The sequence below is a fragment of the Mirounga leonina genome, unplaced genomic scaffold, assembly GCF_011800145.1.
Source record: "Mirounga leonina isolate KUSES-001 unplaced genomic scaffold, KU_Mleo_1.0 Mir_178, whole genome shotgun sequence".
Lineage (NCBI taxonomy): Eukaryota > Metazoa > Chordata > Mammalia > Carnivora > Phocidae > Mirounga > Mirounga leonina.
Window position 1 is genome coordinate 24294292 of NW_023270464.1, and position 12540 is coordinate 24306831.

The 12540-nt window shown below is 53.8% G+C and overlaps 1 protein-coding gene across 1 annotated transcript in view; it reads left to right on the forward strand.

The window, feature by feature from the left end:
• Window positions 1-12238, forward strand: part of ALPK3 (alpha kinase 3) — a 53671-nt gene extending 41433 nt beyond the window's left edge. Inside the window, exons 10-14 of the mRNA XM_035024209.1 lie at window positions 1441-1721; window positions 2267-2355; window positions 3136-3359; window positions 5648-5696; window positions 6277-12238. Of these exons, the coding sequence (XP_034880100.1) occupies window positions 1441-1721; window positions 2267-2355; window positions 3136-3359; window positions 5648-5696; window positions 6277-6547 (914 nt within the window). The 3' untranslated portion in view covers window positions 6548-12238. The remainder of the gene's footprint in view (window positions 1-1440; window positions 1722-2266; window positions 2356-3135; window positions 3360-5647; window positions 5697-6276) is intronic.
• Window positions 12239-12540: the final 302 nt, after the last annotated feature.

Below are 12540 nucleotides of genomic sequence, written 5' to 3' on the forward strand. Positions count from 1 at the left end.
AAACCCTTGGCAATAGTTCTTTAATGTGCTCAAACACAGTCGCATTTCAATTGTCTCCTAAGGGTTGGTTTACTTGGGTTAGGAACCACTCATTGCTTTGGGCAGATCGATCTTAAGTCTCTCTAATACATAACTGTTCTTGTTCATTGTTTTCCCTTTTTATTTGTTGAAGTCACTTGATAGATAGGATTTCTTACACTCTGGACTTTGTTGATTTAACCCCATTTAACATGTCCCCCTTCTCACGTGCTTCTCCTAGACTGGTAATCCGATCGAGAGGCTTGGTCAGATTCAGGTGCAATTTTTTTGGGGGGGGTGGGCAAGAACACCTCACAGATGTGCTCTGCCTACCTCTTAGCATCCCATCTAGAAGCACACAATTAATGTCTGACTGTTTTACTCTAGTAACATTAAGATTGACCCCTGCATTCATTCAGTTGTTTTCTGCCCTATCTTTGAAAAAGTTTAAAAACTGTATCTGATACTTGTTACCTAGAGGTTTTAGCAGCTACCAGTTATTGCCTGAATCCACGATTTCATTAGGGTTTACAACTGGAGTATTTTAATTCTGTCATTTCTTCATTCATCCATTGAGTTTCTTTTGTAAACAAGAAATGGTCCTTTCGTTGCCCTGAGTTGGTGTCCTAGCATCCTCCAAAGGTCACCAATGAGGTTTGGGGTTTTTTTGTGTGTGGGGAGGGAGGACTGAGTTTTTTCCAAATACAATTAAGAATGTAATTTTTAAAACATATTTGATATGTTCGCCACATTGTAGAAATCATTCTTTTTGGTTGGGATGATTGATTTGGGCCCGTGGAAGCCCCTTCAGAAAGTTGGCTCTTGCGTCCTTATGACAAGCCTCAGGAGTTTTTTAAAAGTGGCTTCTTTGCTCTCTGGTCAGGCAGGATGTTTTAGGTCCATCGAGTCCACTTCCTGCCTGAGACCTGGAATCAGCCGGTTCTTTAGGGAGCTTGGGGTCCCTTGACAGGGAAATGGCTTGTAGGGATCACAGTCTGAGCACTGGGGCAGCTCATGCTACTGGATTGGTCCTGCAGACTGTTTCCGTCAAACATGTTGGTTGAGATGGAGACATTTATTCATTTGATCAAAACACCTAATTCCCAAACAAAATCCATGCATGGATTGCCGCTTCCACGGAAAAGCCGTGCCTTGTGCAGACACTGACCTCGTCCTTGCTGTGTGCCGGGCACACTCAAGCACTGTTAAACGGTGGGGGTTGTGTTCGGCACAGATCCGCCCTCGGGAGCTCACAGGCTGGTTTGGGCCCCGCGGTGTACGGACCCCCAAAGAGCAGTCATGGGCGCAAGTGAGCATGCCAGAGTGGTGGGTGGGAGACTGTTCTGGCTCTCCCTGCCCGACAGACCCACCTCGGTGGGGCAGCAACTTCTAGTTTTCCACATCTTCCCTGTTCCCTTGCAGTTGGAGAGGAGATTGAGATGACCCCCATGGTGTTTGCTAAGGGTCTGGCTGACTCTGGCTGCTGGGGGGACAAGCTCTTTGGGCGCCTGGTGAGCGAGGAGCTACGAGGGGCTGGACATGGGTATGGCCTTCGGAAGGCCTCCCAGGCCAAGGTCATCTACGGGCTGGAGCCCATCTTCGAGTCAGGGCGTACGTGCATCATCAAGGTGTCCAGCCTGCTTGTGTTTGGACCCAGCAGCGAGACCTCTCTCCTGGGCAGAAACTACGACGTCACCATTCAGGTACAGTGTCCCATCCCCGGTCCCTCCTTCTACTGTCACCTCCTTCCCTTCCCCAGCTTGGGTCCGGCTGGAGGCAGAGGCCGCTGCGTCAACCTCATGAGGTTCCTGGGACCGGTCTCGAGAAGAGCTTGGCTATGTGGGGCCATAGTTTTCAAACCATATTTTTGTAGCAAAAACCTTTCTCATTGCCTTCACCCATACCTTGCAGGGAGCCTCTGCGTGAGATGAAAGGAGAGTGACTGGGTGGGGTGGGCCGTCCAGGTGTCTCCCTTGCTCCCCACAGCCAGGCCCCGGGGGCACTGCCTCCTGGGCTCCAGGGAACACAATTTGGAAACCACTTTGAAAACAAGCCCACGGCCTCTTGTTTTGCAAATGAGAAAACTCAGGTGCAGAGCAGGGAGCAGGGAAGGAGTGAACCCCACCTTTCCCAGGGCTGGAGTACCCCCTGCAGTCCCCCGGCAGATGGCCCTCCCACTTAGAGCCGGACATGATGGAGAGCGACGAAGCACCCTTGCTGACCAGACTTCGTTCTCTTTAACCCACAGGGATGCAAGATTCAGAACATGAGTCGGGAGTACTGTAAGATCTTTGCGGCCGAAGCCCAGGCAGCCCCTGGCTTTGGGGAGGTACCCGAGTAAGTGCACACGAAGGGGGGCACGTGGTGTGCAAACCTGCTGACTCGAGCTTCTGCCCAGAACAGTGATTTCAGGGTCCGTCAGGGGCATCCTGAGTTACGGCCCACAGCTAACCCCATGCTCGGCTCAATGGTCCCACAAAATTTAGAAATAAAGACCTCAAGATTAACCGCCCACTTTAGAAAAGCCTCTGCCCTGCTCTTGGGTCTCCCCCAACTCACCCCAGTTCCCCACCCTTTAGTTCCGTGTCTGCGGGTGGCTGGATGCCGGGACTCTCCGAAGGTGATAGGGGGTGGGGTAAACCTCCAGGCCAGCTGGTCGGGACTCCTTCCGTGGGCAGTAGGTGTCCGTGTAGGTTTTTGTAGGAGTCAGCTGTAAATGGTCGCTGTTTCCATGTTAAGACCTGAACTCTGACTCTTGAACCCTGGGGTCTGGTTGGCATGGAGCATCCTCTCTAGAGGTGTTCCTTTCTGTTGGCCGCGTCCTGGTCTGGGTCCCTCACTCAAGCTCAGGGTTCTCCTGGGGCTACAGCACCATTCATTTCGAATCCCACTGAGCTCAGGGCATGGACAGGACCCCGAAGCCAATGGCCTCATTCCGTTTCCTGAGCTCAGAGCAGAGCTGGCCTCCATCCCTGTCCTTCGGTCCCAGAGCTGAGAATTCCATTCTTGGAAGGACCCTTCTTTCCAACCCAAGAGTGGAGTTGCAGTGGCGGGGGCGGGGGGGGGCGGCTCTCTGGGGCCGTACTTCTGTTCACAGCGGAGTGGAACTGTGTTTAGGATCCTCCCACTGTACCTCATCTACCGGCCTGCCAACAATATCCCCTATGCGACCCTGGAGGAGGACCTGGGCCAGCCCCTGCAGCCTTACTGTTCTCGGGAGGGGGCCTGCGCGGCCGCCCCGGAAGCATCCTGCAGCTCCGAGGTCCAGCACAAATGCCAGACCTTCCAGCACTGGCTCTACCTGTGGACAAATGGCAGCTTCCTTGTCACCGATTTGGCAGGTAGGGGGCTGCGCGTGCATTGCCTCCCCCCACCGCCCCCGCCCGGGACCAGGTCAAGGAGCCGGCCTCAGTGGCCTCGTCTGGAACTGCCGTGGCATCCACAGGAGCACATCCTGGGCTCCAGTTACAGTTAAGAAGGAATTTAGTTCAAAGAACATGACATGGGAGCTAATTAAACAGCCACAGCCAAAATCTTTTCAAAATCTCCCTTCCTCCCTTCCTGGCAGCTCTGCTCTCCACTTTCTCTCCATACTTCCCAAACTCTCCCTTCCGTCCTAGCGCCTCAGCTTTACTGCCCCTTCTCCCTCCTCCCCTTCCTCCCCATCTACCCCTCCTCTTCCTCTCCTCCCCCTCTTCCCCCTTCTCCTCCTCCTTCCTTCCCTCCCTTCCCCTTCCTCCCCCTCCCCTCCCTCTTCCTCTTCCTCTCCCCCCTTCTCTCCCCTTCCCCTCCTTCTCTCTTCTTCCCTTTCTCCTCCTCCTTCCTCTCTTCCCTCTCTTCCCCTTCTCTTCCTCTACATCCTCCTCCTTCCACTTTTGTTAGCTTTTTATTATGCGAACCAACTTAGTCTCTGTGGCTTCCTCTTATTTCTGTCTCTCCCATTCCTCAGATCTCCCCCCAACAAAGGCCAGCAAGCACAAATCCTCCTTTCTCTGCCCAGTCCTTCCCAGGCTGCCCTCTAGCCAGACCCGGGCAGGGGAGAGGAAAGGAGAGTTTCTCTACAGTGGGAGGAGAAGAATGCTGGGAGTATCACCCATCACCATATCTGGTCCCCGATGTGAATCAGTGAGAAAGCCAAGGGCCAGAGATAGAAAACTGGCTTAAATGTGCTTCTCGTTGGGGTTGAGCGGCACAATAAATGTGGTGTATGTAACTCCGTATATTGACGGGGGGCTGGTAGCACGTTCAGCCTTTGTCATTCCTTCTGTTGGTTGACTCCATCCGTCCATCATTTAGCCACTATTGGGAAGGTAAAAAGGTGAATCGGGAATCCTCACTGTCCTCAAGAAGCTGTGATAAGTACACCAGTTTCGAAAATGAGAGGATAATGCGATGCAGTAGAAAGACCTGGGACGCAAAGAAATCCGGCCTTCGTCTATGTCTCAGGGCTTTCCAGCTGGTCTCTGGAGACCCAGGAGAAAGCCAAAGCTCAGGCAGGGCGATTTCCACAATCTCTCTGAGCCTCGCCACACTTTCCCCCCCACGGAGTGACCGGCTCTTCCCTACCCCTCAGACTGGCTGGGAGGACTGAGTGAGGCCGTGGCTGTGAGCGCTTCTGCAAACTAAAATTCTGTGCAAACGTAGGGGGCCATGGTTACCGGGGTGCAGGGTGGAAGGTGGCGCCCCCGAGAGAGAAATGACAGGGACTAACGTCTAACTGCTCGACCACTATGACTCAGACACTAAGCTAGAGCCCTGCACACCCCGTGAGGCTCTCACCCCCCCTGCATTACCCGCCTCTGAGAGCTGAGGGCTAGAGGTGGTTCTCGTAGCTCTTAGCAGCTCGGAAGGGCTGGGGCTGACATCGGCCCACGTGTGCCCGACTCTCATCTGTCGTACCCGGCGCTGAGCCCTGGTCATGAAAGGCAGGCCCCCAGAAGGATGTGACAGGACGGTTTGAAAGTGGGGAGAGGCTCCCCCTCTAATGTGTGGATGCTAGGATGCCGGGGCATACCAGCCAGGCTGGGGAGGCCAGTCCCCCAGGGCCCGTTTTGCCTGGCTCTGTTCTCCCAACACCGTCACCTGGTCTTGGCTTCTTGGGGTGCGGGCTTGCTGCCTGTGTGAGTAGGTAGAAGCCGGTTTTCCCCACTGTTACTTTTCTGCTGGTCCAGCCTGGTTTACGTCCACATTGCTACCTGCTCTCCCTTGCCCGGAGAGGAAGAGGAGCACATGCCAGCTCAAAGCCAGCGGCCAGCCCAGCCTGTGGCCTAATGTCTCCGGTAGAGCAGGATTGCACAGCTGGAGGGGGCTGGGATCTAGGCGCAAGAACTGAACTTGTACTTTGCCTCACAGTGGCCACCGCACATGCTCAGTGCACAGTTAGCAAATGAATAAATGAATGTGACCTTGCTCCGGCCCCTGACCTCCGAGCCTGTCTCCTCACCCGCAAAAGGGGGTCTTATTACTACTAACGATAGCGAGATGCCCACACTGCGTGTGAGCCTGGCCGGAAGTGAGGATGTGCCCTGAACCCTGGCACGCTCCCGTCCAGCGATATACCTGTTTTGGAGAGGTGGGGGCCCTGGAACCGACCCAGGCTGCCCCACCTTCCAGCTTTGTCTCTTTCCAGGGGTGGATTGGAAGATGACCGATGTGCAGATTGCTACCAAACTGCGAGGGTGAGTAGCTCTCGGGGCCAGAAGGCCCTCTGAGAATCTTCTCGGGGTGTAAAATTATCCGAGTTCTTCTGGGTCTCCCTCCTCAAGGTTCTGGGCCTGAGGCCAGATGGGGTCTGGGGCGCCGGTGGCCATGTAGCCACGTCCCGGGGGCCGCTGACCTCCACCCACCGTGCCCCTGACGCCAGGTCTGGACCAGCAGTATCTATGCCCCCACAGAGGATCACCTGCGCCTCTGGGCTCCTCTTCCTTCTGGCTTGAGAAGGCTCATCATGATGCGGATGAGCAAAGGCCCTGGGAGTAAAATGGGGACGCCGAGTCTGCTCTAGTTTGTACTAACAAGGCGGATCACCCTCACACCAGAGAATGTGGACGTGCTGAATTCCTGCACCACCGTGTAATGGGGCTTTGGGGTAGAATTCAGGTTTGGGGTGCTGCTAGCTGAGGTAGTACCCAGCTGGACTCCCCAGCACCCCCGAAAGGATGGGGCATAACACCCTGGCCATGGCCACCCCACCGTAGGCCCCCCCAGGGCTCTCCCTCTGGGTGGGACTCCCGCTCAGCTCTCACTGTTTGGCTGCAGATACCAAGGCCTCAAGGAGAGCTGTTTCCCTGCCCTGCTGGACCAGTTTGCCTCCTCCCACCAGTGCAACCCCTTCTGTGAGATGCTGGGGCTCAAACCGCTCAAGGGCCCTGAGACTGCCCACCCTCAAGGCAAGGCCAAAGGCTCCAAGAGTCCATCCACTGGCAGGAAGGGCGGCCAGCTGAGTCCTCAGCCCCAGAAGAAAGGCCTCCCCAGTCCCCTGGGCACCCGGAAGAGTACTCCAAGCTCCAAGGTGCAGGGCCTGCGGTAGCCCCCACAGGAGGCTGGGGGCCTCCACCCAGCAGCAGACCAACAAGGAAGCAGCTCGAGGCAATGGAGACTCCAGAACTACGGAACTAACCAGAGAAGGTGCGCTGAGGAGGCGCCACGAGGGGGGCCTCTCTGAGCAGCCTCTCCGCAATCCACTCCTCATCAGATGGCTTTTGTGCATGGTGACACCCGGGGGGCTTCTCCTGGTGCCACCGTCAGCCGGGGCTCCCAGGCCCCATCCCCACGTGCCTGGTGGCCTCGGCCCTCCTTGAAGTTTACACTGGCCACTGCTGGAGGCTCCCCGAGTCCTCTGCATGAGCTCCGCACCCAGCCCCCCGCCCCGCCAGACCCTGCCGTGAATATCGTACTCTGGGGGGCACACCGGCCAGTGGTTACCCTTTACTTTGCTTGGCCCTGACCTCTCCCTGTCCTTGGGGCTCTGGGCGTCCTGCACTGTGTCTGGCCTGGTGACTCTCAGGGAGCCTTCTCCTTCCAGCTATTTGGCCTCGTGCCTCCCAGCGTGTCCTGCAACTAACCTGTCACTGAGCCCAGATGGGGCTCAGGACACTTCCAGAGCCTGTCTTGTTCTTGTGCGGTGGTCTTTGGTAATGCGTATTCATGCCCTTCCTTCCCCCAGCACTCAGGCACTCACTCACCTGCTTCCCGTGCTCCTTTGCCCCCGCATCTCCCATCCCCAGCTTCCAGCTGCCTGGCAGCCTGCTGCCTTTCCTTCGCTGCCTCTCTGCTTGTCCCCTTGCCCAGGCACTTCCCCAGCCCGATTCCGCACCCTGCCCACCAGTCCGCGCCTCCCCTGCCTCTCCCAGGCCCTCTGCCCCTGCGGGAGAGGTGAGAGGTGGCATGAGCATTGTGTCAGCAGCCCCGGCCAGCGGGCAGGCGTTGACTCGGAAGGACCTGGTGCTCCGCCCTGGAAAGATGTGCAGTCACAGTGAAGTTCACATCCCCTCTAGAGCAGGGATGGAGGGCTAGGGCTGGTCTCCGAAGGGGAGTGCACTGGGGAGTTGGAGGAAGGATGCAGTCCACCCACAGGCTGGGCTGAGGGGTCCCTGTGCCTGGGAAGTAGGACGCCTGCCCCAGCCATTAGCTCTTGATCCCGGGGCTCCAGCTCTGGGGCTTCACATATGGGCTCCCAAGGAATTGCTGTGCTCCGCCCAGCACCCCGGGGCCTTCCCGAGAGCCCCTCCTGGTGGCCTGGGAAGGGATGGGCCTGGTGCTAGCCAGCTCCCCTTGGAATGCAATAAAGGCAGCCACTGTGTACCCTGCTCGCCCTCATCTGGTATGGTTGTAGGTGTATGGGGTCAGGGCCCCCTCTCCCCAGGCAGGTTCTCCAAGGGCGCCTTACAGCCTCCGGACCCACTGCAGTAATGAATCCAGGCTTTGGCTCCTGGATGGACATTCAGTCTCAGCCTTTGTGACCACAGCGACACTGTGCTGCTTGCCCAGCTGGGCTGATGGGGATCTGGGGACTTAGGTCTTTGGAATTGTTCCTTCATTTGGGAGAGGAACACAAAGGAAGGAACCCAGGAAGGAAGAGCAGAGCTGGCGGCTCTGGGGAAATGTCCAGCGTCTCTGGCTGTCTCCAGTGCCCCAAGGCCGGCCCCGGGGACAACCAGCCTCTGCCTGCCAGCTGCTCACTGGCCCTTTCCTGCTTCCCACGCTGCAGAGGCTTCTTACTCCCCAACAACCCCATGCCACAACTTCCCTTGCCTGACATGTATGCCCCTCCGTTTTGACATTTCTGACTTCTCTACCTCTTGTGCTCAGGGGACTCTCCCCACTTTTTCCTCTTGCCCTCATGTGCCCCAGTCTGCAGATCCAGATTGCCTTGGTGAACTGGGAGTTGGAATGTTATCCGTTCATTCATCTGTCCATTCAGCAGACATATGCTGAGCACCTCCTTCATGCCAGACCCCGAGTTGACAGCTGTGGGAGGCACAGATATGTGAGGTGGACTCAAAAGAGACTTTCCATTAGGTTCCTTGGGCTTTGAGCAACAGAAATGGACTCAGACCCACTTTAGCAAGGCAAAAGGGTTCGTGGGAAGGGTGCTGGGGCAGCTCCCAGAGCCAAAGGAAGAGCTGAACAATTGGGCTTGAGATGGTGGGAGTCAGTGGTGCTCTAGAGCTTGCATTCCGGGAGCTGCTGCCATGGGCTGAGCCACCCAACCAGCCATTGGGACTCCCTTCACTCGAGATTCAAATTCCTGTCCTAGAGCTCAGGGCACTCTGGAGTGGGACAGAGGCAGTTTTCCAAGGGACCGGGATTCTTTCCGGAAGAATGGTGGAGAGGGGGAGGGTAGAAAAGGACTTGGTGGCAACAGCAGAGACACTCCCCCATCCCCACCCACCCACCCACACACTGTTCTTCCCACCTGATGTATTATGACTCTCCCACATACAACCAAGAGTAAATTCCACTCTGCTTGGGGAGACCATTCAAAGTCACGTCCAGTGACTAAGTCCAGGGGCTACCATTCTCCAAAGTCCAGTGTCACGAGTGACACTCTTCCCCCTTCTATCACAATCCCATTTTGAAATTCTGCAACCTGGGGAGTAAAATTAACCATCTTCAACCAACATTCTTGACCCCAGCAAGAAAGGAAGCACTGGTAAAGGCTGGAGTCCATTTCCAGAACAGGTCATGAGACCTAGTATTTCTGACTAGGGATTCTCTGCCTGTTGGAGTGACCCCAAGTTTCCGTCCTGAAGTCCGGCTCCGCAGTGGCCCTGCCCTGCCCCCTTCCAAGCAGCAGCAATCAGATTTTCCCTCGATAGGGTTAACCATCCTACTACTCCATGACCTCTTGTTGTGTGTCACTCAGAGCTATAAGGAGCCCGAAACAGCCGGGTGTGCCTCAGCTTCCAATTCACGTATTACTATGACATTTTGAGGATGTGTCTCCTTGGAGACTAAAACCTCTACACCAGCCTGGTCCCAACCCTCAGGTGTGTGGAAGGCACTGAGATGGAGGGATAGCTCGCCCCTCTCCGCCTGCTTCCCAGCCTGTGAGGGCGAACGAACACCAGGAGATGCATGTCAGTTCTGAGCTTGTGCTATATCCTGTGGGTCGGACCCAACCTCTCAAGGTGGTGTTTCTCAGCTGGTGCCCTCACTGAGTTTTCAGCAAACCATCTCATCATATTATCAAGCTGACTGCTCCTGGACTGCTGGGATCCTGACCAGATGAGTGAATGCCATAGGCATCAACCCATCACTTTACTTCTGCTGTAGAATGCATTCTTTGGTTGGATGCCCTATGTGGGGATGCCACATTGATGTTTACAGCATTTGATAAGTCCACGGATATTGATGGTGGGAGGCATGATGGATAAGGAAAGCAAATCCAAATCCAGATGAAGGGCCCATAGTGGTCGAGACAGATTCCTGCCCTCTTGAAGTGATAGGTGTAGACTCAGGGGAGGCTCAGCTGCAGGTCAGGAGGAGGGAGCATGGAAGAATGAGTGAGGAATTCACACCCATGGCCTACCTGTGCCTTCAGAGACCTATCCTGGAGCCTCCCCTTGAAGATGGAGTGCTTTTGGCCATGGCTCACTATGGCTGGGTGGATCAGCTAAGCCCGGTTCATGAGGGGCAGCATGGCCCCCTGCTATGCTGTAGCCAAGCATTTAGGCTCCTCCAGAGCCCAGTGGCAAGCCAGAGCGCCATGTCTCAAAAGGATGGTAGTTACTTGTTGGCCAGAGAATCACTTGGTTCTGAACCCTGAGTTTCCCCGCCATACTTTTCTTATTAGGACTTGCCACAAACTTCATTAGCAACAGGCCCCACATGGTTCCCCAATATGCCACAGACAGACAGACACCTCAAGCACCCTTGGATCTGTCAGGTCATGGGGCCTGGTAGGAGAACCATTCTCCCAGCCGGAGAACCTTCACTTGCTCTCGGCCCAACCCAAAGCTGGTGGCCTTCTAGGTCATTTGGTTCATGGGTTGGAACAAGATGCCCTAAAATGACATTTTTGCCTGGAATTGGGTCTTAGTGGTAAGGGATTAAAAATGCGGTAATTTGTTCTACATTATGGAGGAAATATTCTGACCTGATCAGACCCCTCAACCCCCAGGAATTTACCAAGACCCCCCTTTTTTTTTTTGCATTTTCACATGATTTATCTCCCACCTCTGACTCACATATGTCTTATCAAGGCATCTAGGGAAACTGCTGACTCCAGGCTCTATCAGCATGATGCCGTCAGTGTGAGGGAACACTGGTGGCGAGGGCAGTGTCCCTGTGGGCCAGGTGGTGGCACAGAGCTGGTCAGCTATGATATTCAGCTGGAGATGAACTCTTTCTGAAGTTCTTTGTTCATCAAAATAGAAGGAAAAAAATGAATTCACTAGAGCAAAGGATTCATACCAAATGTGAGGAGCTGGATGAATTTGCTTGAGCAAGAAGACCATCTCTGGAACAGCACCTGCAGTTGGAGACATCACTTTTTAAAGCTTACAGCGATCCAAAGACTTCTTGGTGTTTTGCACTGGTCAAGCTGAGCTGTGGTAGGAATCACTATGACTTCACTCTCAGGTCTTTGATAGTTACACTGATTTCTACATTTCCCCCAGGAATACGGTTCTACTTTTGATTTACCATTTTGGTACCATTTTGGTAGGGAGGGGGCTTCCAATGGCTTGTGCTTGTCCTATCTTACTAGGGTCATTCTTACCCCACACATCAGAGTGCCATTGTGGGAGGGATGTCTCCTTCAAAATATATCCATTTCAACTATTCACTCAAAATAATCCTGGGTTGGCTTTGAGATTCCACTGTCTACTGTGGTGCAAATTTGGTCTATTAATTATCCCCATTGGTTGGCAGACCACATGCTTTTCTTTTGCCCCCAGAAATTGGACTTAGCTTGGAGCCAGTATCCTACAGAACTCCTCTCCCCAAGTTTGGGTATTTTTCTTTTCCTTCTATAGTTCCCAGATAAATGGACACAGATCCCTTTAGGGAAGGCCAAGGAAGGTTCACAATATGCATTTAGTGTTAAAATAAGGTTTCCCTTCAGAGATACTTGGCTTACTCTCCATTGAAGGTCTGGAAATTAGTGCGAGATTTTGACTCCACCTTGGCAGCTTGAGACAGACCTGTTTGCCCAACCAGAAGTCTTTAGTTATGGTTATAACTAGGTAATATCTTAGGGACTGTCTGGTCTTCATTCCTGGGACCCAGTGGTTGATTAGCCACCGCTCGAGGTCTGGTTTCCATGCCCATGACCATTGTGATGACTCCTCTACTTTGTTCCTTGTATCTATCTCTGCTGCTGAGATCAGGCTGCTCATTTTCACAGCAGCTCTCCCAACCAGCATTCCAGGCCTAGAGAGGAAAGCCAGCAGAACCTCACCCCTGTATTTCTCGTGGCAAGGAGCAAGACCACCTCCTGGGTCCTGTCGGAGGACAGGGAGAGGATGGATGGGCTGGATGCATGCAAGGGACCCAATAAAGCATTCTATTCTCCTGAGATCCGTGAGTTCCTGCTTTCTTGGATATTTGGTCTTTTTAATATAATTTAGCATGGGTCAATGTTTGGTCCAGATTTGTATTATCCACCCCCTACCCTGCAATGACTAAAAACTGTATCTAGCTGTTTGAGCTTCTGCATTACATGTAGATCTCTGGTGAGCAAACATATCAATAAATATCACCTGAAGCAAAATTATATTCTACCTATCTTGGTCAAACAGCCTTTAAAATTTTTCCATAAATGTTCCCTATAGTTTTTGACAATGTGTATTAGCTAGTGCATACAGTTTCTTCCAGGTGTGACTCTTCTTTTTCCTGATCTGATTCTGCCTCTCATCCCCTGAGCTATGCTGGGTGTGGATTCTGGTTATTGGCAGATCAGTAGTGTAGTGTGGGACAGGGTCTGGGTCTCAATTTTCTGACTTGATGGTGCCAATACCCCTGAGCTGATAAAACTCAGGGAGGCTGTCTCTTTCATTAAACTTATGAGAAAATGGG